The 27,932-nt window shown below is 42.3% G+C and overlaps 1 protein-coding gene across 16 annotated transcripts in view; it reads right to left on the bottom strand.

Annotated features, from left to right (window-relative positions):
* Positions 1–27,932, bottom strand: part of LOC128696411 (transcription factor daughterless) — a 717,926-nt gene that overhangs the window by 121,545 nt on the left and 568,449 nt on the right. For all 16 annotated transcript variants that reach the window (XM_070092285.1, XM_070092276.1, XM_070092273.1 and 13 more), the window contains exon 2: positions 13,580–13,664. In XM_070092285.1, coding sequence (XP_069948386.1) covers positions 13,580–13,664 — 85 coding nt within the window. The remainder of the gene's footprint in view (positions 1–13,579; positions 13,665–27,932) is intronic.

Raw genomic sequence — 27,932 nt, forward strand, 5'->3', positions numbered from 1 at the left:
AGGAACACTGCAACAGGCCTACTGACCCATGCAGAGCAGGTCCATGACCCCCCCCCCCAGATTAGACCAATGACCCACCCCCCCAGATTATCCCAATGACCCACCCAGTCTGGTCATCCCCACTCAAGGATGGAGCATGGCACCAGACCCAGCAGCAAAGCTAGTCAGGTCCAACTCACACCCACCCACACCCACTCATGTATTTATCTAACCTATTTTTAAAACTACACGTTTTAGCCTCAATAACTGTGCTCGGGAGCTTGTTCCACTCATCCACAACTCTATTACCAAACCAGTGCTTTCCTATATCCTTCCTGAATCTGAATTTTTCCAACTTGAAACCATTGCTGCGAGTCCTGTCTTGGCTGGAAATTTTCAGGACACTATTTACATCCCCTTTATTTGTTCTTGTTTTCCATTTATACACCTCGATCATATCCCCCCTAATTCTACGCCTTTTGAGAGAGTGCAGATTCAGGGCCCTCAGTCTATCTTCAGAGAGAAGATTTCTGATACATGGGATCATCTTTGTCATCTTCCTTTGTACGCTTTCCAGAGCATTTATATCCATTCTGTAATACGGTGACCAGAACTGAGCAGCATAGTCTAAATGAGGCCTAACCAAGGATATATAGAGTTGAAGAACAACCTGAGGACTTCTATTATTTATACTTCTAGATATGAAGCCAAGAATTCTGTTAGCTTTATTGCGAACACTAATGCACTGTTGTCTTGGTTTTAGATTACTGCTAACCAGAACTCCTAAATTCTTTTCGCAATCGGCAGTATTAAGATCTACATTATTTAGTTTATATGTGGCATGGTTATTTAACTGTCCAACATTTAGAACTTTGCATTTGTCAATACAGTGGACCCCCGCATACCGTTGGCCTTACATAACGTTAAATCCGCATACCGATATGTTTTATCGCTAAGATTTTGCCTCGCATACCGCTAAAAAACCCGCTCAACGCTGCTCGTCCGAGACGCGTCTAATGTGCGGCCTTAGCCAGCCTCACATGTTCCGCTGGTGGCATTGTTTACCAGCCAGCCTCCGCGGTAACATCCAAGCATACAATCGGAATATTTCGTATTATTACAGTGTTTTTGGTGATTTTATCTGCAAAATAAGTGACCATGGGCCCCAAGAAAGCTTTTAGTGCCAACCCTACAGGAATAAGGGTGAGAATTACTATAGAGATGAAGAAAGAGATCATTGATAAGTATGAAAGTGGAGTGCGTGTCTCCGAGCTGGCCAGGTTGTATAATAAAACCCAGTCAACCATCGTTACTATTGTGGGCAACAAAAAGGCAATCAAGGAAGCTGTTCTTGCCAAAGGTTCAACTGTGTTTTCGAAACAGAGATCGCAAGTGATGGAAGATGTTGAGAGACTCTTATTTTTGTGGATAAATGAAAAACAGATAGCAGGAGATAGCATCTCTCAAGTGATCATAAGTGAAAAGGCTAGGAAGTTGCATCAGGATTTAATTAAAAAAATGCCTGCAACTAGTGATGATGTGAGTGAATTTAAGGCCAGCAAAGGTTGGTTTGAGAGATTTAAGAAGTGTAGTGACATACATAGTGTGATAAGGCATGGTGAGGCTGCCAGTTCGGACCACAAAGCAGCTGAAAAATATGTGCAGGAATTCAAGGAGTACATAGAAAGTGAAGGACTGAAACCTGAACAAGTGTTTAATTGTGATGAAACAGGCCTGTTTTGGAAGAAAATGCCAAGCAGGACCTACATTACTCAGGAGGAAAAGGCACTCCCAGGACATAAGCCTATGAAAGACAGGCTTACTCTGTTGATGTGTTCCAATGCTACTGGTGATTGCAAAGTGAAGCCTTTATTAGTGTATCACTCAGAAACTCCCAGAGCGTTCAGACAAAAGAATATCCTCAAGGCTAATTTGTGTGTGCTGTGGAGGGCAAACAGTAAGGCATGGGTCACTAGGGACTTTTTCTATGACTGGTTACACCATGCATTTGCCCCCAATGTGAAAGATTACCTAACTGAAAACAAATTAGACCTTAAGTGCCTCCTGGTGTTAGACAATGCCCCTGGTCATCCTACAGACGTGGCAGAGCGACTTTATGGAGACATGAGCTTCATTAAGGTGAAGTTTTTGCCTCCTAATACCACTCCTCTCCTGCAGCCCATGGACCAGCAGGTTATTGCAAACTTCAAAAAACTGTACACAAAAGCTCTGTTTGAAAGGTGCTTTGTAGTGACCTCAGAAACTCAACTGACTCTAAGAGAGTTTTGGAGAGATCACTTTAATATCCTCAATTGTGTAAACCTTATAGGTAAGGCTTGGGAGGGAGTGACTAAGAGGACCTTGAACTCTGCTTGGAAGAAACTGTGGCCAGAATGTGTAGACAAAAGGGATTTTGAAGGATTTAAGGCTAACCCTGAGAGGAGTATGCCAGTTGAGGAATCAATTGTGGCATTGGGGAAGTCCTTGGGGTTGGAGGTTAGTGGGGATGATGTGGAAGAGTTGGTGGATAAGGACAATGAAGAACTAACCACTGATGAGCTGATAGATCAACTTCAACAGCAAGAGGCCAGACCTGAGGAAACTGGTTCGGAGGAGGGGAGAGAGAAATTGAAGAAGTTGTCTACTACAAAGATTAAGGAAATCTGTGCAATGTGGCTGAAAGTGCAAACCTTTATGGATGAAAATCACCCTCACACAGCTATTGCAAGCCGTGCTGGTGACGATTACACTGACAATGTTGTGAAACACTTTAGGGAAGTCATAAAGGAACGAGAGGTACAGGCCACTATGGACAGATATGTTGTGCGACAGAAGTCCAGTGACTCTGAAGCTGGTCCTAGTGGCATTAAAAGAAGAAGGGAAGTAACCCCAGAAAAGGACTTGACACCTCAAGTCTTAATGGAAGGGGATTCCCCTTCTAAACATTAAGACTCTCTCCTCCTCCCATCCCATCAATCATCACCAGATCTTCAATAAAGGTAAGTGTCATGTAATTGTGCATGCCTTTTTCAGTTTGTGTGTATTAAAATTAATATTTCATGTGGTAAAAATATTTTTTTTTCACACTTTGGGGTGTCTTGCACGGATTAATTTGATTTCCATTATTTCTTATGAGGAAAATTCATCCGCATAACGATAATTTCGCATAACAATGAGCTCTCATGCACGGATTAATATCGTTATGCGGGGGTCCACTGTATTAAACTGCATCTGCTACTTCTCCGACCATTGCGTCAGTCTATTCAAATCATCCTGGAGTGCTCTAATGTCCTCATTAGAATGAATTGGACGGCCTATTTTGGTGTCATCAGCAAATTTGCTTATGTCACTATGTCACTATGTCATCTATGTCGTTTATGTAAATTTTGAACAACAACAAGCCCAACACTGGCCCCTGAGGAACACCGCTTGTGACGTGCCCCCATTCTGATTTCTCCCCATTTATGCAAATTCTCTGCTGTCTATTTGTCAGCCATGCCTCTACCCAGGAAAAAATGTTTCCTCCTATTCCGTGTGCCCTAAGTTTCCTCAATAGCCTCTGGTGTGGAACTCTATCGAAAGCCTTACTGAAGTCCATATACACAATATCATATTCATTACCATGATCTACCTCCTCAAACACCTTAGTGAAAAAAATTCGTAAATTCGTAAGACAGGAACGCCCTTTTGTAAAACCGTGTTGAGAATCATAAATCAATCTGTGCCTGTCAAGATGGCTACGAATTGCTTTGGCAATTATTGATTCCATAAATTTTCCCACTATGGAGGTAAGGCTTATTGGTCTATAGTTCGAAGCCAAGGACCTGTCACCTGCCTTGTAAATAGGTATTACATTTGCCATTTTCCACTTATCAGGCACTATGCCAGTTTGTAGTGATATGTTAAAAAGATTAGCCAAAGGTATGCTAAGTTCCTCTTTACATTCCTTTAACACCCTTGCAAACAGTTCATCAGGACCTGGGGATTTGTTAGGTTTTAGTTTCTCTATTTGTCTGAGGACCATGTCACTAGTTACTGCTATCGTACATAGTTTATCATCATCCTGTTCTACATAATCTATTATTTCAGGAATATCGCTAGTATTTTCCTCGGTGAAAACTGAGAGGAAGTAGGTATTTAGAATTTCACACATATCCTTATCACTGTCAGTGATCTGACCAGAGTTACTCTTAAGTGGGCCAATCTTGTCCCTAATCTTACTTCTGTATACCTGAAAGAACCCTTTTGGGTTAGTCTTTGAATCCCTTGCGACCTTAGCCTCATAATCCCTTTTTGCTTTTCTTATTCCTTTTTTTATTTCTCTCTTTAATTGAATACGTATATTGATTTCTTAACTGCCCATCCCCTCTTTTGATACGCCTATATATGCCTCTCTTTTGACCAATGAGATGTTTTAATCTACTGTTCATCCATTTGGGATCATTTTTGTTAGATCTAATTTCCCTACTCTAATTTACGACCGGTTTCTCGGAACCGAACTCGGTCCTAAGTCGGATGGTAGGTGTGTGTGTATATGTATGTATGAATGTATATATATATATATATATTATTTTTTTTTTTTTTATCACACTGGCCGATTCCCACCAAGGCAGGGTGGCCCGAAAAAGAAAAACTTTCACCATCATTCACTCCATCACTGTCTTGCCAGAAGGGTGCTTTACACTACAGTTTTTAAACTGCAACATTAACACCCCTCCTTCAGAGTGCAGGCACTGTACTTCCCATCTCCAGGACTCAAGTCCGGCCTGCCGGTTTCCCTGAACCCCTTTATAAATGTTACTTTGCTCACACTCCAACAGCACGTCAAGTATTAAAAACCATTTGTCTCCATTCACTCCTATCAAACACGCTCACGCATGCCTGCTGGAAGTCCAAGCCCCTCGCACACAAAACCTCCTTTACCCCCTCTCTCCAACCTTTCCTAGGCCGACCCCTACCCCGCCTTCCTTCCACTACAGACTGATACACTCTTGACGTCATTCTGTTTCGCTCCATTCTCTCTACATGTCCGAACCACTTCAACAACCCTTCCTCAGCCCTCTGGACAACAGTTTTGGTAATCCCGCACCTCCTCCTAACTTCCAAACTATGAATTCTCTGCATTATATTCACACCACACATTGCTCTCAGACATGACATCTCCGCTGCCTCCAGCCTTCTCCTCGCTGCAACATTCATCACCCATGCTTCACACCCATATAAGAGCGTTGGTAAAACTATACTCTCATACATTCCCCTCTTTGCCTCCAAGGACAAAGTTCTTTGTCTCCACAGACTCCTAAGTGCACCACTCACTCTTTTCCCCTTATCAATTCTATGATTCACCTCATCTTTCATAGACCCATCCGCTGACACGTCCACTCCCAAATATCTGAATACATTCACCTCCTCCATACTCTCTCCCTCCAATCTGATATTCAATCTTTCATCACCTAATCTTTTTGTTATCCTCATAACCTTACTCTTTCCTGTATTCACCTTTAATTTTCTTCTTTTGCACACCCTACCAAATTCATCCACCAATCTCTGCAACTTCTCTTCAGAATCTCCCAAGAGCACAGTGTCATCAGCAAAGAGCAGCTGTGACAACTCCCACTTTGTGTGTGATTCTTTATCTTTTAACTCCACGCCTCTTGCCAAGACCCTCGCATTTACTTCTCTTACAACCCCATCTATAAATATATTAAACAACCACGGTGACATCACACATCCTTGTCTAAGGCCTACTTTTACTGAGAAATAATTTCCCTCTTTCCTACATACTCTAACTTGAGCCTCACTATCCTCGTAAAAACCCTTCACTGCTTTCAGTAACCTACCTCCTACACCATACACTTGCAACATCTGCCACATTGCCCCCCTATCCACCCTGTCATACGCCTTTTCCAAACCCATAAACGCCACAAAGACCTCTTTAGCCTTATCTAAATACTGTTCACTTATATGTTTCACTGTAAACACCTGGTCCACACACCCCCTACCTTTCCTAAAGCCTCCTTGTTCATCTGCTATCCTATTCTCCGTCTTACTCTTAATTCTTTCAATAATAACTCTACCATACACTTTACCAGGTATACTCAGCAGACTTATCCCCCTATAATTTTTGCACTCTCTTTTATCCCCTTTGCCTTTATACAAAGGAACTATGCATGCTCTCTGCCAATCCCTAGGTACCTTACCCTCTTCCATACATTTATTAAATAACTGCACCAACCACTCCAAAACTATATCCCCACCTGCTTTTAACATTTCTATCTTTATCCCATCAATCCCGGCTGCCTTACCCCCTTTCATTTTACCTACTGCCTCACGAACTTCCCCCACACTCACAACTGGCTCTTCCTCACTCCTACAAGATGTTATTCCTCCTTGTCCTATACACGAAATCACAGCTTCCCTATCTTCATCAACATTTAACAATTCCTCAAAATATTCCCTCCATCTTCCCAATACCTCTAACTCTCCATTTAATAACTCTCCTCTCCTATTTTTAACTGACAAATCCATTTGTTCTCTAGGCTTTCTTAACTTGTTAATCTCACTCCAAAACTTTTTCTTATTTTCAACAAAATTTGTTGATAACATCTCACCCACTCTCTCATTTGCTCTCTTTTTACATTGCTTCACCACTCTCTTAACCTCTCTCTTTTTCTCCATATACTCTTCCCTCCTTGCATCACTTCTACTTTGTAAAAACTTCTCATATGCTAACTTTTTCTCCCTTACTACTCTCTTTACATCATCATTCCACCAATCGCTCCTCTTCCCTCCCGCACCCACTTTCCTGTAACCACAAACTTCTGCTGAACACTCTAACACTACATTTTCAAACCTACCCCATACCTCTTCGACCCCATTGCCCATGCTCTCATTAGCCCATCTATCCTCCAATAGCTGTTTATATCTTACCCTAACTGCCTCCTCTTTTACTTTATAAACCTTCACCTCTCTCTTCCCTGATGCTTCTATTCTCCTTGTATCCCATCTACCTTTTACTCTCAGTGTAGCTACAACTAGAAAGTGATCTGATATATCTGTGGCCCCTCTATAAACATGTACATCCTGAAGTCTACTCAACAGTCTTTTATCTACCAATACATAATCCAACAAACTACTGTCATTTCGCCCTACATCATATCTTGTATACTTATTTATCCTCTTTTTCTTAAAATATGTATTACCTATAACTAAACCCCTTTCTATACAAAGTTCAATCAAAGGGCTCCCATTATCATTTACACCTGGCACCCCAAACTTACCTACCACACCCTCTCTAAAAGTTTCTCCTACTTTAGCATTCAGGTCTCCTACCACAATTACTCTCTCACTTGGTTCAAAGGCTCCTATACATTCACTTAACATCTCCCAAAATCTCTCTCTCTCCTCTGCATTCCTTTCTTCTCCAGGTGCATACACGCTTATTATGACCCACTTCTCGCATGCAACCTTTACTTTAATCCACATAATTCTTGAATTTACACATTCATATTCTCTTTTCTCCTTCCATAACTGATCATTTAACATTACTGCTACCCCTTCCTTTGCTCTAACTCTCTCAGATACTCCAGATTTAATCCCATTTATTTCCCCCCACTGAAACTCCCCTACCCCCTTCAGCTTTGTTTCGCTTAGGGCCAGGACATCCAACTTCTTTTCATTCATAACATCAGCAATCATCTGTTTCTTGTCATCCGCACTACATCCACGCACATTTAAGCATCCCAGTTTTATAAAGTTTTTCTTCTTCTCTTTTTTAGTAAATGTCTACAGGAGAAGGGGTTACTAGCCCATTGCTATATATATATATATATCTCAAAGAATTCGCAAGAGCAGGTGTGTGTGTATTATATATATATATATATATATATATATATATATATATATATATATATATATATATATATATATATATATATATATGTTGCAGTTTAAAAACTGTAGTGTAAAGCACCCTTCTGGCAAGACAGTGATGGAGTGAATGATGGTGAAAGTTTTTCTTTTTCGGGCCACCCTGCCTTGGTGGGAATCGGCCGGTGTGATAATAAAAATAAATAAATATATACATATATATATACATACACACATTATTTCTTATGGGGAAAATTTTCCCCATAAGAAATAATGTAAATTCAATTAATCTGTTCCTGACACCCAGAAGTATTAAAACAAAAAAATTTTTACATGATATATAGATGTAGTACATAAACAATAGTGGCACATGATGAATTAAACATTAACGGAATAACACTTACCTTTATTGGCGATTCTTCTTTGTGTATGGAAGACTGGAGAAGGAGAAAGATTGGATGATTTACTGTTTGGAAGGGGAATCCCCTTCTATCAACACCTCAGGTACCAATTGCTTTTCTGGGGTTACTTCTCTTCTCTGTTTCTTAATGCCACTAGGACCACCTGGAGAGTCACTGGAGTCCTGTCTCACAAAAAAACTGTCCAGAGAGCTCTGTTTCTGGCATCTCTTTAAAACTTCCCTAAAATGAGCCAAGACTCTGTCACTGTACAAGTTGCCGATATGGCTTGCAACATGCTTCTCTGGGTGATGTTTCTCCATAAATCTTTCCATCCTACCCCACATTTCAAAAATCTCCTTAATTTCTGAAGAAGGCACCTTCCTCCATGTCTCTTCCTCCTCCTCTGCAGCAAGATTCTGAGCTGCAATCTGTTGCTCTTCCTGCTGAAGCTCTTGCAGCTCCTCAGTGGTTAGCTCTTCGTTGTGGTCCTCCACCAACTCTTCCACATCCTCCAAACTCACATCCAATCCCATGGAACTCCCCAGTGCAACAATAGAGTTTACAACTGACATAGGCTCATCAGGGGCTGCCTCAAACCCTTCAAAATCCCTCTTGTGGACACAATCTGGCCACAATTTTCTCCAAGCAGAGTTCGAAGTCCTGGTAGTCACTCCCTCCCACAGGGGAACACTGCTTACTCATGATGCATTACTCTAACAGGGTAAAGATCAAACCTGTCAGTGGGACAGTCAACGACTTGTCCAAACTAGCACTTGCAGCTGTCGTCAGTGGCAGACTGCAGGTCAAATGTAATACGATTTTATCGCTCAAAGAGGCCTTTGTTGTCGTCTGCACTGGTGACACAGAGGCCGAGAAACTACTCACCACTACTGCTACCACCACTCTACGAGACCAGGGATTCCTTGTCTCGACTTCCCCAGCTCGGAGGGCCAGGAGAACTGTATTCCTCAAGCGACTCTACAACCTCATCACTGCACAGGCCACTGAAGAAATCAAATCATCCATTGAGGCACAGAACCCCTGGGCTAAGGTGGACTACATTACCAAGATACCCAATGCTTCGTCCATGCTGAAGGTGACCTTCAGCGACATCAACATGGCAACCAGAGCTCTAGCTGAGGGCCTGGCTATTCACTATTTCCACATCAACCCAACCTTCATCGAAGAAGAAAAATTCCTGCAAATCCCACACTGCTACAACTGCTACTCTTACCTACATACCATCAAAGACTGCACTGCCAAGGACAAAAAATTCTGTCCCACCTGTGGCTTCGAGGGTCACGACTTCAAAAACTGCACCACTGCTGCACCACCTAAATGCCTGAACTGCAAGAATGACCACCACACTCTCGCAGCCAGATGCCCTACCAGAAGAGACATAGCCAAGAAACAATACCATCAACAAAATAAGCCCAACCCACAATCAACCTCATATGCCACTATCACCAAGCTTCAAACCACACAAGCAGCCTCCACCACTCCCCTGCCAGCCCCTGCTGGTGACTCCACTAAAATCCTTTACTGTATCATGTATGCCCATGTACAGAATTCAGCTGAGCCCGGCTCCTTCAATACCACAATCAACGAACTCTTCAAGCTCAACAACATGCCGGGTTTCACATTCCCCGCATCACCACCTTCCACTGAGATTCTCAAATCCACTGCAAATGTCACTAACATTGTCGCTGCTCCACCGCTACCTCAACCTCTACCAGACACTGAGCTGGCCCAACCAGAGACCTCCGAGACCTCAGAAGAACCCACCAATGTGAACCCACCACCACCTGCCACCCCTGATACTACTGACCTATCAGAAACCCCGACTCACTCAGCTCAACCCCCACCAGCAACAGCTCAGACCCTCAAACACGACTATGCCACGTTCTACATCATGAAACCATACAGCAGAGCTATGCCCTTCCCAGAACTCGGCCTACGACTCCAAGACAACACTGCAAAGTACACCGTACACGGAATTCCACCTTCAACCCTACAATCCATACTCGACATCCTCAACGATAAAATTCACATCAACTCCAAAATGAAGGTACTACACCTCTCAAGAGCAAAATTCAACACAGTCAGAAATGGCTCCGACAGCTGCAGTCTAATCATCACCAACCAGCAACCAAAGTTCCCCAGCACTTTGCTATTTAGCTAAAGCTGGGGTGTGGCTCCAAAACGACCCTGTTTTCCTGGGCACCACCAGCCATCTCCTGCCAGGCACCTGAGTACCGACCCTACTCTACTGACACTGCTGCCACCAGCACATCTCGCTCCAGTACAACCTCCTGCAGTACCTCTGCACATCAAGCTCCAGAGTGGACAGGCCACTCATCTCTGCTACCCCACCTCCTACTCCACCCTCCCAACCTCTTCCATTTTTCCAGCCCTCCTCCCCCCTTCCTTCCTTCCCATCCTCACCAACCCTCAGGTCAGAACCTCGAAACCTCCCTCCCAAGCCTTACCTATAAGGCATACGCAATGGAGAATACTGAAGTGTTCTTTCCAAAAATCTCGTAGGGTCAAGTGAGTGTCTGAGGTCACATTCAAGCACCTTTCAAACACTGCTTTGGAGTAGTTTTTTTTAAAGTTTGAAATGACTTGCTGGTCCATGGGCTGGAGGAGAGGAGTGGTATTTGGGGGCAAGAACTTTACTGTGATGAACCCAAACTCCAGAATTAGGTCATCCAAGATTGAAGGATGAGCAGGTGCATTGTCCATTACTAGGAGGCACTTGAGATCCAATTTCTTTTCCAAGAGGTAATTCTTCACACTAGGGCCAAACACTTCATTGAACCACTCGACGAAAATGTCCCTTGTGACCCATACCTTACTATTAGATCTCCAAAACACACACAATTTACTCTTCATAACATTGTTTTTCTTGAACACTCTGAGATTTTCAGAATGGTACACTAGTAACGGCTTCACTTGGAAATCCCCACTAGCATTAGCACAGAACATTAGCGTCAGCCTGTCTTTCATAGGCTTGTGACCTGGCAGCGCATTTTCTTCCAGAGTAATGTAGGTCCTCTTTGGCATTTTCTTCCAAAAGAGGCCTGTTTCATCACAATTGAACACTTGTTCAGGTTTCAGTCCTTCACTGTTTATGTACTCCTTGAATTCATGCACATATTTTTCAGCCGCCTTGTGGTCCGAACTGGCAGCCTCACCATGCCTTACCACACTGTGTATGCCAGTACGCTTCTTAAATCTCTCAAACCAGCCTTTGCTGGCCTTAAATTCACTCACATCACCACTAGTTGCAGGTAATTTCTTTACCAAATCGTCATGCAACTGCCTAGCCTTTTCACAAATAAGCAACGTCATAAGACTATCTCCTGCTAATTGTTTCTCATTTATCCACACCAATAATAACTTCGCAACATCTTCGAGTACTGGTGATCTCATTTTTGTCAGCATATTTACCCCCTTTGCAACAACAGCATCCTTGATTTCCTTTTTCTTGGCTATGATGGAAGATATGGTTGTACGGGATTTGTTATACATCCTCGCCAGTTCGCCCACACGTACGCCACTATCATATTGTTCAATGATGTTTTTCTTAAATTCAATCGTATTTCTCACCTTCTTTACCAAAGGCTTGGCACTAGGAGCTTTCTTTGGAGCCATGGTAGCTTATTTAGCACGTAAATAACTTGCAAGCACTAAAATAAATGGAATATTATGAAATATTTCGCTGGAGCACGTGAGGGGACCGTCGCTCACTGGTAAACAATGGCACACTGGCTGGGAAGGAAAGGCCAAGGCGGCTTAGAGCGTGAGTACGCGTCCGGGACGAAGGACTATTAGCGAGTTACCGGACCATTTGCGAGCCAATATTTAGACGAAAAAACAGGACTATTTCCGAAATGGACGACTTTCAGGCAGGATGATTGAGGGAGCACTGTATATATCTTAACACACCAGCCGTATCCCACTGAGGCGGGGTGGCCCAAAAGGAAAAATGAAAGTTTCTCCTTTTACATTTAGTAATATATACAAGAGAAGGGGTTACTAGCCCCTTGCTCCCGGCATTTTAGTCATCTCTTACAACACGCATGGCTTACGGTGGAAGAATTCTTTTCCACTTCCCCATGGAGGTAAGAGGAAATAAACAAGAACAAGAACTATAAAGAAAATAGAAGAAACCCCAGAGGGGTGTGTGTATATATATATATATATATGCTTGTACATGTATGTGTAGTGTGACGTAAGTGCAAGTAGTAGTAGCAAGACATACCTGAAATCTTGCATGTTTATGAGACAGACAAAAGACACCAGCAATCCTACCATCATGTAAAACAATTACAGGCTTTCGTTGTACACTCACTTGGCAGGACGGTAGTACCTTCCTGGGCGGTTGCTGTTTACCAACCTACTACCTAGGATATATATATATATATATATATATATATATATATATATATATATATATATATATATATATATATATATATATATATATATATATATATATATATATATGTATGCATGCATGCAATAAGATCACAGTAAACAGGTGATTTCAGAATATGCAAAACAGCCACTCTGAAAGAATAGAGAAATTCCAAGCGCTTTCGTGACTACTCACATTATCAATTCCTTGATAATGTGAGTAGTCACAAAAGCGCTTGGTATTTCTCTATTCTTTCAGAGTGGTTGTTTTGCATATATAGATAGATAGATAGATAGATAGATAGATAGATAGACAGACAGACAGACACAGACAGACAAACAGATAGATAGATCGATCTGGAAAAAAATTGTGACACTTTTCTAATGAGATTTTATCATTATTACAGCTGTGAAGTGAGATGACAAGAATAACCTAAACACTGAACATAAGATAGCAGTTAACATTTTTTTATATACGTACAGCCTCTCTTCACTTAATGATGGAGTTCCATTCCTAAGACCACGTTGTTAAACAAATTCATTGCTAAGTGAGGAGCATACTATAATGTTAGTGGGTTTGTGTCAACCATCTCTGATATTGTTTTTAGTGTCACCTCTGCACCATTTATAACATTTCTGGTATATTTTTCAATGTTTATACAGTAGTGTACTGTATACTGAAAAACAGAATAGAGGAAATCAGCTCTAATATACATTACACATATTTAGGTATAAATACTGGTCAGAGAGCCCGTCGTAAGTCCACGGTGTCAGTAAACGAGTATGTCGCTAAGTGAGGAGAGGCTGTATTTGATTTGCATCAATCTTACATTTACATGTGTTACCTTCTTTCAAAGGCCCAACCTATATAGTCTGTCTTCATAACAAGCTAAGGATCAATGACTTACCCATAAAGTAAGATTCACCATAGAGCCCACCAGGTTTGGGTGACGTATATCGCGGAGAGTCTTGATTGAAGTCGTCCGAGCCATACTGCAAAGATAAATATCACGATGCATTAACTAAGATGGGAAACGTACAACTATGTTACATGGGAATTGTCAACACATTAACAGAAAACAAACATTACAGCACAGTGGTACTCCAAGTTTTGTACAGCTCCCAACTAGAACAATTATTTATGTTTATTATTGTAAGTGCTTTTGTAAGTGTATTTTTGGGGGTCTGAAACTAACTAATCTAATTTACATTATTCCTTATGGGAACAAATTCGTTCAGTAACAGCACCTGAACAGCCTTCTGGAACGAATTACGTATGTCTGAAACTCAGGGTACCACTGTATTTGTCTACATGAAACACTGGCCATACTAGAAACCTTCCCATTCATTTATGGCCACAAATAAAAAATACAAAAGCTATCCATTATGCAACAAACAACAGTGTACAATATCATACTGTTAAATGACAAAGCACATTTCCTTCGAATAATGTATAACAATCACATGATACAGTACATAATGTACTGCACATCAGCCATGTTATTAGGAGCAAACACATGTGCCAAGTGACATATGATACATGAAAGACTATTAATGACGTCAAATTTTAACATTTTAAATGTGGAAAAAATGAACTGAAAACGAGCACAAGATACAAAACATACGTAAATCATCTCATAAAACGAGATTTTTTTAAGAGACAGAAAAAGTACAGATACTTCTTTTTTTTTTTAACCACAAATAAGAACAAATAAGAGTTTTTCCCAGAACCCTGCACATTATATCACTATTGAGCCCAGGCCACCAGTTCCCTATTCCAGGTCTACATTTGAGCCTATGCAATTTGTATGCACTCATACTTGCCCGTCTATGTTCTGTATTAACTGTAGTATGTCTATATTACTGTTCCCTGGAATTCTACAAAGTTCACTCTCTAACTTCTTTAATGTACTTGCATCACTAATTTCTTGTCCTTGTATACAGTGTGGTTAGGCTGGTTGCTCACTCAAGATTTCAGATTCGTCATTTAGTTTTTCTCCCAGCTGTACAAAGCAAGACAAAAGTGACTCCCTAGTTAAGCTTAATGAATTTTATCCTTGGGAAAAGTCCAGCAAATAGTTTGCTCACTCTTGTTAATTATACCTTATCTTTCTTTTTCAGGGATGTGCAAGGATGGCATATTCATTTATATTAATGATAATGATAATGATAATAATAATAATAATAATAATAATAATAATTTTTATCGGGTGCATTATTATTATTATTATTATAATCAAGGGGAAGCGCTAAACCCGTAGGATTATACAGCGCCAGGGGGGATGTGGAAGGCATTCAGGCTTAATTCGGGGAACTGGAGCCCAGATCCAATTCCCTAAATCATGACCCCCTCACCAACTTCAAGGAACCTTCCGTGAGGGGTTTATCGGGTGCAACCTACATGCTAGCACTGTATAATCCAAGATGGGATGAGCGCAAGTAATGCATATTGTACTAAATGAATGTTTTTTTTTTTTTTAAGACTCCTGAAAGCATTCCTTAGGTTTGCTAGTTTGGCAGACGTTATGGATGCAATATGACAGTGAAATGTAATTCAGGTGACATGTTTAGCATGATCTTAGAAAAACAAGAGTTTTTTTCCTCGTATGATACCTGCAGCATCAAAGGATATATTTCATGTGGTCTGTACACTCTCTCTCCTATTCTCAGTATGCATCTACCAGGACCGAATTCAAGTAGCCACCTCCCTAACCACTCTTGTAACATTTTACATCATCCATAACATAAGCCTATCTTTGTTTTTGTGAAGTGGTGATGGCTGTGTTGTAGTGTTAGTGGCTGTGTTGTAGTGTTAGTGGCTGTGTTGTAGTGTTAGTAGCTGTGTTGTTGTAGTGTTAGTAGCTGTGTTGTTGTAGTGTTAGTAGCTGTGTTGTTGTAGTGTTAGTAACTGTGTTGTTGAAGTGTTAGTAGCTGTGTTGTTGTAGTGTTAGTAGCTGTGTTGTTGTAGTGTTAGTAGCTGTGTTGTTGTAGTGTTAGTAGCTGTGTTGTTGTAGTGTTAGTAACTGTGTTGTTGAAGTGTTAGTAGCTGTGTTGTTGAAGTGTTAGTAGCTGTGTTGTTGTAGTGTTAGTAGCTGTGTTGTTGTAGTGTTAGTAACTGTGTTGTTGTAGTGTTAGTAGCTGTGTTGTAGTGTTAGTAGCTGTGTTGTTGTAGTGTTAGTAGCTGTGTTGTTGTAGTGTTAGTAGCTGTGTTGTTGTAGTGTTAGTAGCTGTGTTGTTGTAGTGTTAGTAGTTGTGTTGTTGTAGTGTTAGTAGTTGTGTTGTTGTAGTGTTAGTAGTTGTGTTGTTGTAGTGTTAGTAGCTGTGTTGTTGAAGTGTTAGTAGCTGTGTTGTTGTAGTGTTAGTAGCTGTGTTGTTGTAGTGTTAGTAGCTGTGTTGTTGTAGTGTTAGTAGCTGTGTTGTTGTAGTGTTAGTAGCTGTGTTGTTGTAGTGTTAGTAACTGTGTTGTTGTAGTGTTAGTAGCTGTGTTGTTGTAGTGTTAGTAACTGTGTTGTTGAAGTGTTAGTAGCTGTGTTGTTGTAGTGTTAGTAGCTGTGTTGTTGTAGCGTTAGTAGCTGTGTTGTTGTAGTGTTAGTAACTGTGTTGTTGTAGTGTTAGTAGATGTGTTGTTGTGGTGTTAGTAGCTGTGTTGTAGTGTTAGTAGCTGTGTTGTTGTAGTGTTAGTAACTGTGTTGTTGTAGTGTTAGTAGATGTGCTGTTGTGGTGTTAGTAGCTGTGTTGTTGTAGTGTTAGTAACTGTGTTGTTGTAGCGTTAGTAGATGTGTTGTTGTGGTGTTAGTAGCTGTGTTGTTGTAGTGTTAGTAGCTGTGTTGTAGTGTTAGTAGCTGTGTTGTTGTAGTGTTAGTAGCTGTGTTGTTGTAGTGTTAGTAGCTGTGTTGTTATAGTGTTAGTAGCCGTGTTGTTGTGGTGTTAGTGGCTGTGCTGTTGTGGCTTTGGTGTGGCGGTGGGTGTATTGTGGTGGCGGCGGTGGTGGCGGCGGTGGTGGCGGTGGTGGCGGCGGTGGTGGGGGTGGTGGTGGCGGTGGTGGTGGTGGTGGGGGTGGCGGCGGCGGGGGTGGCGGCGGCGGCGGCGGTGATGGCGGCGGTGATGGCGGCGGTGATGGCGGCGGTGATGGCGGCGGTGGTGGTGGCGGCGGTGGTGGTGGCGGCGGTGATGGCGGCGGTGGTGGTGGCGGCGGTGATGGCGGCGGTGGTGGTGGCGGCGGTGATGGCGGCGGTGGTGGTGGCGGCGGTGATGGCGGATTGGTGGTGGATGTGTTTTAGTGGTGGTTACTGTATTGTAGTGGTGGTAGCGGTGGTGATGATGGTAGCAGAGCGTCAGAGCAAGTCTCTCCCGTGATGCACCAAGGTTGTAATATTGGGTAATATCACTTATCGCGTCGGTGGGCCAGCAAACCCAATAATGTGGCAGGGCGGCCCCCAACGCCTCATTCAATAATGGGTAGCCTACTGCTCTCCTTACTACCACTATCCTCCTCCCACGCCGCTACCGCCACCATTACTTCACCACTAACACTACAACCATTTCTTCCCCTACTGTACCACCGTCATCACTACAACAGGCACTTCTCTTAACTTCTATGTCGATGTGACAAGTTTTCCAGTAGGGCACATAAAATGTTTGGTCCACAGACGACAAATTTCAGTTACTTCGCTATGTGGTCCGTACGTCGGACTGCGTGCGGCCAGTAGTAACAGCCTGGTTGATCAAGCCTTGATCCACCAGGCGGCTTTATCTGGCACCGGGTCGCCTGGGCGTTCATCCCTCTATATAAAAACAAAACAGATTAATCAAGAATGGAAGACGAATGCCAGGGATTTAGAAATGACGATATAAGAGGACCTAATGTTCAAGAAACAATGTTACTGACACAACCACCAGGAAAATGATTGGCTGGATAACAAGAACCTTGAAAACATTTATTTATTTATTTATTTATTTATTTATTTAAAAATTTGAGCACACATACAGAGGTACAAAAAATACAGATAAGAGCAGCATGCCAAAGCCACTTATACTATGCATAGCATTACGGGCTGGCTTAAAATTAACTTAAGATGAACTAAGCAATGATGACATCAGTGATAAAACTTTAATGTAAACAGATTACTATAAAGCACAAGTGAGTATTACAAAGACAGGTCATATGGTTGTATGCATTGTTGTACATTCAGTAGAATGGAGTATTCTGTTAGGTAGTGTATTTAAAAAATAATAAAGTTAGATTGGGTTTTAGGTTTAACATTTATGTGATATAATTGTGAGAAACATTTAAGATATACAATTTATAAGGTTCAGTTATTCAGTATTTATTTGGTTTTGGGTGAGTAAGTGATCTTTGAGAAGAGACTTGAATTTATAAACAGGTAGTGTTTCTTTTATATTTACAGGTAATGAGTTCCAGATTTTAGGGCCTTTTATGTGCATTGAGTTTTTGCATAGTGTGAGATGGACACGAGGAACATCAAAGAGTGATCTGTGCCTTGTGTTATGGTCATGTGTTCTGTTGAGGTTGGCAAGGAGATGTTTGAGGGGAGGGTTAATATCAGAGTTAAGTGTTCTATGTATGTAATAGGTGCAGTAATAAGTATGGATGTTTTGTATGGTGAGTAGGTTTAGTGTATTGAATATTGGTGGAGTGTGCTGCCTATAGTGAGAATTTGTTATCATTCTAACTGCAGCCTTTTGTTGGGTAATTAGTGGTCTGAGATGGTTACTTGTTGTTGAGCCCCATGCACAAATTCCATAGGTGAGATAGGGGTAAATAAGAGAGTGATATAGGGCCAGGAGGGCTGACTGTGGAGCATAGTACCGTATCTTCGATAGTATGCCTACAGTCTTGGAAATTTTCTTAGAAATTTGTTGTATATGTGTATGAAATTTGAGTCTATTATCATGCCAATGATGGTGATGATAGCAGTGTGTTGGTGGTGATAGTGTGTTGAAGTGTGATGGCAGAAGTGCGTAGTGGTTGTGATAAATGACGGTGGTCGAGTGTAGTGGTGGTGAAGTGTGATGGTTGTGACAGCGTGTGGTTTTCATGGTATTATGTGGTGGTGCTGTTTGTGCTGATGGTGGTGGCAGCAGCAGTGTTATCTAAGAGGGTAGGGCACCTTGAGGACATCCTTGAGGATGCAGTCCTCCCAGCACCACCTACTTCATCCTTGAGGATGAGGCAGTCCTCTGGTGAGAACTTCCTTGTGAAGCTGTGGGGTGTGAGCTGTTAGTGTGGAGACGACTGTTTTGTCCTGAGGTGATTCCTCCACGTCCACCACCTACACCTACGCCAGTTAGTTAGTTACCATTTTGTCCTAGGCACATGTTGATTAGACACTAGGCCTGTTGTATATGTGTGCGCATGTGTGTGCATGTGTGTGTGTGTGTGTGTGTGTGTGTGTGTTAGTTACCACTTTGTCATAGGCACTTGTCGATTAGGCACTTGGCCTGTTTTGTGTGTGTGTGTGTGTGTGTGTGTGTGTGTGTGTGTGTGTGTGTGTGTGTGTGTGTGTGTGTGTGTGTGTGTGTGTGTGTGTGTGTACTCACCTAATTGTGGTTGCAGGGGTCGAGACTCAGCTCCTGGCCCCGCCTCTTCACTGATCGCTACTAGCTTCTCTCTGCTCCCTGAGCTTTGTCATACCTTGTTATGCCTCCTGCCTCCACTACATCACTTGCTAGACTATTCCACTTCCTGACAACTCGATGACTGAAGAAATACTTCCTAACATCCCTGTGACTCGTCTGAGTCTTCAGCTTCCAATCGTGACCCCTTGTTTCTGTGTCCCATCTCTGGAACATCCTGTCTCTGTCCACCTTATCAATCCCTCGCAGTATTTTGCATGTCATTATCATGTATGTATGTCCGCATGTTTTCTGGGAGACAAGGAAGAGAAGATTTCACTTCTGCAAGGGAATTCAACCTACGATTATAATCACCCAACTATCATAATACTGGTGATAGTGGTCAAGGCTGTTCTCATCAATTTGTACTCGCCGATTTGTGTCTGCAGTGTCGAAACTGAGTTACTGTCCTTAGCTCTTAGATCACTGTCGTTGGCATCACTGATTTCTGGTCTCACAAACCTGATCAGATTTACTCGGAAGCTGTGTACTGAGTTTGCCTTCACTTTCGTCTCCAAGTCTCACTTCTCAGCCACACTAAGACTCAAGAAATATTTCCATATGGCTTATCTCCGTCTTCGATTTCCACCTGTGTCCTGATCCAGACCTGCTCAATTCAAACAGTATGCTCCTATCTGCCCTATTAATTCCTTTTAGGATTCTGTGTCATGTTCCCCCATGTTTTCTCCCATTCTGATGTCTCATCCTTACTGTTACTCTCTGCCTTCTTCATTTAGGTACTCCCAAATGGACTGGAACACACTGTCTTTTAACCCTGCTTGTTCTTCTAATTACTGGGCTAACTCTGTTGAAGGACAATCAAATGTTTTTGCAGTCCAATAAAATGTAGTCAACCTAATCCTGTCTTTGCTTTTTCTTCATCATTCTGTCGTAGAATTTCAGCAAATTCGCAAGACCGGATTTTCCATCAACAAATCCCAATATTTTTTTCTTTACTATCTTCTCCAGAACTTTTGACATTGTGCCTGTTATCTGGTGGTCATTATTTGTGTTACATGTAGCTCATGTAATAGTCTCATCATTTCTTCTGATGCTCTCCAGGACCTGTTGGGCTGTTCTGACTACAGTGCCTTCCAGTAGCTCTCCACTTTCCTCTGTCAAGACTCCTTTGAATCTTCTGCTAAGCACCTCACTTACTTTTATGTCATTCACCACCAGCGCCCCTTCCTCCTCCCTCAGCTTGACCAACTGACCCTTCACTGTCGTCCTCTTATGTGGATGTGGAGTAACTTAGTTCAGTTTTGGCCCTTGACGCTATATTATTTTCAGACTCTTTCAGCTCCCCTTCTTATTCTTGTATATTTGTTTGTAGCTCTGCCTCTCGGTTTCCTGTATTTTGATTAGCTCTATATTTTCCCAAGCCCTCTTGTTCCTACTTTGGCCTCTCTGCAATCTTGAAAAAACCAAGTCACCTGGTGTTGACCTGGCCAAGATGGTGATCTGATCAAGGATCAAGGTGGTCAGCGTGGTGATCTAATTAATGTGATCTGATAAAGGTAGTGACGTGATCAAGGTGGCCAGGGTGATCTAATAAAAGTAATGACCAGGTCAAGGTTGTGACCTGTGACCTGGCAACCGAGGGAAAGGGAATCGTCGAGTGAGAATGTGGTAATGGGTGAATGGAGGAGTGACAAAAGATGAGTGGATGGCCGAGGATGGGGGGAGGGGGTGGGAGAGAGGAAGAAGCACAACACAAGGAAAGTGTCTGAACACGGAGTGCGGCCACTTTAATATGAGACTTATTGAAGCTATAAACTGGGAGTAAATAATAAATGGACACTCATAAAGCTAGGAAGTGCCACGGCGGACATCAAGATGGCGGGCTGAGGGGCGTAACCCCGCCTGCAGCTAGGGTTCATCTCTCCACCACAAACCACGTCAACTTGTCCCTTACGGGCCGCCCTGCCACTCTATGGCTTTTCATTAAGTTGAGAAGATAATTTCGCGGAGCTGAATATGAAGAGTGCACTCAAGAAAATTACTTAATACGAGCGATAAATGGACGGGTGTAAACATCTCTACGCCGGTAAAACTTGCCATTAGTCCGTGTTGAAACTGTTGCCTGAGGCTAAGATCAACATTATGCAAAGACTCGCCACATGGCACCGCCAGTGTGGCAACTGCCTCATACCCACACCCAAATAACCCCTACAACCACACAACACAACGCCCACACCCAGGGAATACACTCACACAGCATCCCCACCCAACACAGGACCACACCCATCCAACACATGCTCACACACCCACACACAACACAGGCACACACATTCGATTACATACCTTCATGTCTAACATGACACCTAACATAGTTCTAACAATGTCCACTTCTACCACTCTTCACACACATGGATTATTCTCCCCCACGGCATTACCAATCTTACCATTACACACATCCTCAGAAAGCGTCAACACGAATATTTATTTATATGAAGCCCGTGTGGGTCAATCAGTGTAAGCTTAGTGGCTCGAACCTCAGTAGACTAAACGCGTAAGCATTTTTAACATTGGCGAGAACAGCCAGTGTTAAAAATGCTTGTGTAATACATAGAAACTTCTCACAACTCCTGGATTGGAACAAGGCGGAGCTATTCCCATGTAGACTGATAGGAACTGGCGAGTTTGTCTAGAGGCTGCCACCAACCTGGTCTCAGACACCATAGAGCAAAACGATGGGGCGGTCACTAGTACAAAACTCAACACCATTCTCAACATCATGTTCCAAGGAATTCTACTCATGAAGATATTCAGGTCCCCTACCCTACCGTGTATCACCTGTACTTTCCTGTAGGCCTGGTCAACCAGGCTCTTGCTGTTGGCTGACATATCCATTACAGCCTGGTTCATCTGGAACTCGGCGAGGTAGTGATCTAGTTTCTCCTGAAGACTTCTATACTTATTCCTGCAGTATTTCTGGCCACGGATGTTGAAAGTGTTTTCTTATTGTGAACATGGCTCCACTGCTTTCCACTGGGTTTATTTCACACTTCCATAACTCTCGCTCCTATACATTGTTATGGAAGTGTAGGTCTGGAAAAAGTCCCTCCAGTATCTTTCACACTTATCACGCAGCTCTCTGTCCTTTGCTTCAGTGTACACATTCAATACTTTGAGGCGTTCCCAGCACTTTAAATGCTTTCCTGACTTCACGTAGCCAGTAAATGATCTTTGTATCTGCTCTAACTCTGATATCTCTCCTGCCATGAATGGAGCCGCAAATACTGAACAATGCTCTAAACACAAGAGAACAAGTCATTTGAATAGCATCACCATTGGTAATATCACTGTTTTGAAAGTTCTCATTACCCACCCTGTCATTTTATGAACATTCGTAACATTTGCCTTATTGTGACCACCGTGACCCCATTTCCAGTGTGACCCTATGATCAGTGTGACCCCATCAACACCTGGCATTAGGAAGGAACCCAGTCGAATTTATAGACCTCTCTAAAGACCCATGGCAGAGAACTGTGCCCCTCGCTAGCTGCTGGATGTCTGTCTAGCTGATGGGTGTTCCTCCCTAATTGCTGGATTTGTCTGCCTAGCTGCTGGGTGCTCTTCCTTAGCTGCTGCTGGGTTCACTCCATAGCGCAAGTGTAGTGGGTGAAGATGGAGGAATGTGGAACAGTATAAAAGCAGTGGGCTGTGGTTGGAAGAGTAAGTGAATGAATGGGCGGTGTGACGAAGGAAAGTGGATGAATGGGCGGTGGCTAAGAACATAAGAAGAACATAAGAACGAAGGAACACTGCAGAAGGCCTACTGGCCCATGCGAGGCAGGTCCAAGTCTCCTACCGGCTTAAGCCAATGCACCCAACCTAGTCAGGTCAGGTCACATTGACTTAAGGGAGGAACACGGCAACCGACCTGGTAGCACAAGCTATCAGGTCTAACTCACACCCACCCACATCTACTCATGTATTTATCCAACCTATTTTTAAAGCTACACAACGTTCTGGCCTCTATAACGGTACTTGGGAGTTTGTTCCACTCATCCACAACTCTATTACCAAACCAGTACTTTCCTATATCCCTCCTGAATCTGAATTTTTCCAACTTAAAACCATTGCTGCGAGTCCTGTCTAGGCTAGATATTTTCAGCACACTATTTACATCCCCTTTATTTATTCCTGTCTTCCATTTATACACCTCAATCATATCCCCCCTAATTCTACGTCTTTCTAGAGAGTGCAGTTTCAGGGCCCTTAGTCTATCCTCATAGGGAAGGTTTCTGATACATGGGATCATCTTTGTCATCCTCCTTTGTACATTTTCCAGAGAATTTATATCCATTCTGTAATACGGTGACCAAAACTGTGCAGCATAATCTAAATGAGGCCTAACCAAGGATGTATAGAGTTGAAGAACAACCTGAGGACTCCTATTATTTATGCTTCTTGATATGAAGCCAAGGATTCTATTAGCTTTATTGCGAACACTTATGCACTGTTGTCTTGGTTTCAGATTACTGCTAACCAGAACTCCTAAATCTTTTTCGCAATCCGTAATATTAAGATCTACATTATTTAGTTTATATGTGGCATGGTTATTGTCCTGTCCAACATTTAGAACTTTGCATTTGTCTATATTAAACTGCATCTGCCACTTCTCCGACCACTGCATCAGTCTATTCAAATCTTCCTGGAGTGCTCGAATGTCCTCGTTAGAATGAATTCGACGGCCTATTTTGGTGTCATCGGCAAACTTGCCGATGTCGCTCTTTATGCCCTCATCTATGTCGTTTATGTAGATTGTGAACAGCAGGGGGCCCAACACTGACCCCTGTGGAACACCGCTCGTGACGCTTCCCCACTCTGATTTCTCCCCATTTATGCAAACTCTCTGCTGCCTATTTGTCAACCATGCCTCTATCCAGGAAAAAATTTCTCCTCCTATTCCATGTGCTTTAATTTTCCTCAATAGTCTCTGATGTGGGACCCTGTCAAAAGCCTTACTGAAGTCCATATACACAATATCATATTCATTACCATGATCTACCTCCTCAAATACCTTAGTGAAAAAAGTTAATAAATTCGTAAGGCAGGAACGCCCCTTTGTAAAACCATGCTGAGATTCGTTGATTAATTTATGCTTTTCAAGGTGGCTACGAACTGCCTCGGCAATTATTGATTCCATAAATTTTCCCACTATGGAGGTTAGGCTTATTGGTCTATAGTTCGAAGCTAAGGACCTGTCACCTGTTTTGAAAATAGGTATCACATTTGCCATTTTCCACTTATCTGGCACCATGCCAGTTTGTAGTGATATGTTGAAAAGATTAGCCAAAGGTGTGCTAAGCTCCTCTTTACATTCCTTTAGAACCCTTGCATACAGTTCATCAGGGCCTGGGGATTTGTTAGGTTTTAATTTATCTATTTGCCTAAGGACCATGTCACTTGTGACCCTAATAGTGCACAGTTTATTATCGTCCTGTTCTACATAATTTATCATTACTGGAATATCGCTGGTATCCTCCTGTGTAAAAACTGAGAGGAAGTATGTGTTAAAAATTCTACACATTTCCTTATCACTGTCAGTGAGCTGACCCGAGGAACTTTTGAGTGGGCCTATCTTGTCCCTGATCTTACTTCTGTATACCTGAAAGAATCCTTTTGGGTTAGTCTTCGATTCTCTTGCAACTTTAACCTCATAATCTCTATTTGCTTTTCTAATTCCCTTTTTTATTTCTCTCTTTAACTGAATATATCGATTTCTTAATTGCCCCTCTCCTCTTTTGATTTGCCTATATATGCCTCTCTTTTGACCAATCAGATATTTTAATCTATTGTTCATCCATTTAGGATCATTTTTGTTTGATCTGATTTCCCTATTTGGAACATAATTTGACTGAGCAGCTAGAACTATGCCCTGGAAAGCATCATATCTGCAACCATCACCACCTACCTGACCCCTAGTCAGGTCATTCCAGTTCAGCCCACCTAAGTAATTTTTCAGTCCTATGAAATCAGCCAAGCAGGGAAGTGGATGAATGGGCGGTGGCTAAGGGGAGTGGATGAATGGGCGGTGGGTGGGTGGGTGAGTTTGTGTAGCTTGGATGACCTTTACAAGCCGGGTGAGATGTCCATAATGCACTGCCTTCCCCGCCACCACCACACACCACCTACAATGTTGATGATCCTGCGTCTTGACCTTTACGGCAGCCCAGGGGAACCACGTACATCTACACCCAAGGGGATACACGAACATCTACACCCAGGGGGACCACACGTACATCTACACCCAGGGGGACCACACGTACATCTACACCCAGGGGGACCACACGTACACCTACACCCAGGGGGACCACATATACACCTACACCCAGGGGGACCACACGTACATCTACACCCAGGGAGGACCACACATACACTTACACTTACACCCAGGCGGACCCCACGTACACCTACACCTCAGAAACTGAAGCAAAAATGGAAGGTGGTAAGAGGAAAGACGCAGGAGAAAGATAAACAAGGTTTCGTTGACTTTAAGAGGGGGGAAATAGATGACAGTGGTAAAGAAATAAAAAAAAACACTAAGGTAGTAGTAAAGATAAACAAGGAAGTATAGATACTGAGACAGAGAAGTGAAGAAAAGTTTAATATCTGATAGTGCAGTAGAAATAGATGACGACGAGGATAATGATAATAAGGATAATGAAGAAGATGAGGATAATGACGAGGACGATGATAAACAGGTCACAAAAAAGGCAAAAATTTTATTTTGGAGGGTAAAGAAGTGGTAAATTTTATGAGGTTACGAAGGTTTGTGAGGGGCAGAAAGCTTCTTGCTAAAACAGCGTTGCACAAGGTGCTTATAAAGGACAAGGAAAACTTTCCAAAAATCAGACAGATACAATAGGATGTTTCTGGAGTAAAATAGAATGTTTGAGGAATGAATGCAAGACCGATATAACGGGTACCAAGTAGGGTGAGCCTTCTTTCTTAATTCTCCATGTTTTTTATTTTGACAATCCCAAAAGTTTCTATTTTGTTGAAAAACACCTTGTGCAAAACTTCAAAGAAACATTTTAATAACTGGACGTCGCTTATGGACCTCAGAGTTTTCCTTTGAACCAATACTATCTTTTTCGTGTTTATTGTGTAGGATGCTTTTTCACATCTTCAACTGATGATGGCTGCAACCACTGCACGGAAGAGAAGTATAACTAGAGTGGTCTAAGTGAATAAATATCCCAGGAATACAACATGAGTTTAAAGTTTCCGGCAAGTTCTTGGATACCTCCTCATCTTTGAGCGGGAGCACCGAGATCACCGCTCACATTCCACTGCATCATAAGTAAGATTCAATCAACTCAAGATCCTCTTCACTCGGTGGTCGCACTAAAAAAAAAAAATGCCTCTCGAATAAGAACGCTGCAAGTCAAAAAATGACAGTGAGTTCAAGAGTGCCCATAGAAGAATATTTTCGACATTGAAAAAAAAATGCCTCTCGAATAAGAACGCTGCAAGTCAAAAAATGACAGTGAGTTCAAGAGTGCCCATAGAAGAATATTTTCGACATTGTCCATTGCGAATGCCCTCGAAATCATCAGCACTGCGAAAAAACTTTCCTTCTTGCTTAGTGAAAGAAAGGGCGTCAGGAAGCAATATCTTCTGTCGACAATGCCCTCACAAATAAAACAAACAATAGGAGCATTTGATCAAGAAACGGGAACGCAGGCAGTGTGTGAGCAAGATACTTAACGTTTAGAAAATAAAATTACTCTTGAAAGTAACAGTAGCAGCAGCAGCAGTAGCTGTACTTTTGCTGCTGAGGAATCTTTGGGTAATACAGTTCCAAGCTAACAAGACTTCGATCCTTTCCACGAGCTGCTAAAAGGAAGTCCTGAGTCCAGCTCTGGAAGCTACTGTGGACAGCAACAGTGTATCATCGAGCAGCGACGATGATCGTCGGAAAGACAGCTAGGACTCCTGCTTATGACGTTAGCCCACTGGCCATTAACAGGATCAATATCAGACGGCAACGACAACAGCTTCGAAAGGCCACCACCGTCAACATTCAAGGAAACTTTAAAACTGACCTGACACTAATCGTCCACTGGGTTAGCAAGCTCCTAAAAGATATTACTCGGAAAAAAAAAAACTAGACTGCTGATCGCCTCACAGTACAATGTCCTCATTGCAATATACAGCACTAGCTTGGAGTTCCCACTCGGAGTATATCTGGAGAAAGTTTTGGGGGTCAACGCTCCCGCGCCCCGGTTTGGGACCACGCTTGATTAAGAGAGTTCAAAAGTTTGAAAAGGTAGAGAAGGTTTGCAACAATACAAGTCACAAAGCTGAGACACGTACATAAGGAAGAGAGACTAAAGGAATTGATGGCCCTGAAAAAGAGGACAAGTGGGAAATATGATTATGACGTTTAAAATACTCAAGAGGAATTTATAATGCAGACAAGGACAGACTTTTTTACAATGTGAGGACCAGGTCAAGAGAGAGACTAACTCAAGTTAAAAGCACACACGTCTCAGGGATATTGGAAGTACTCAAAAGTTCCTCGGATCAGCTCACTGACATTGATAAGGAAATGTGTAGAAGTTTTAACACATACTTCCTCTCAGTTTTTACACAGGAGGATACCAGCGA

This window comes from Cherax quadricarinatus, chromosome 39, assembly GCF_038502225.1.
Source record: "Cherax quadricarinatus isolate ZL_2023a chromosome 39, ASM3850222v1, whole genome shotgun sequence".
In the NCBI taxonomy this organism is placed as follows: domain Eukaryota; kingdom Metazoa; phylum Arthropoda; class Malacostraca; order Decapoda; family Parastacidae; genus Cherax; species Cherax quadricarinatus.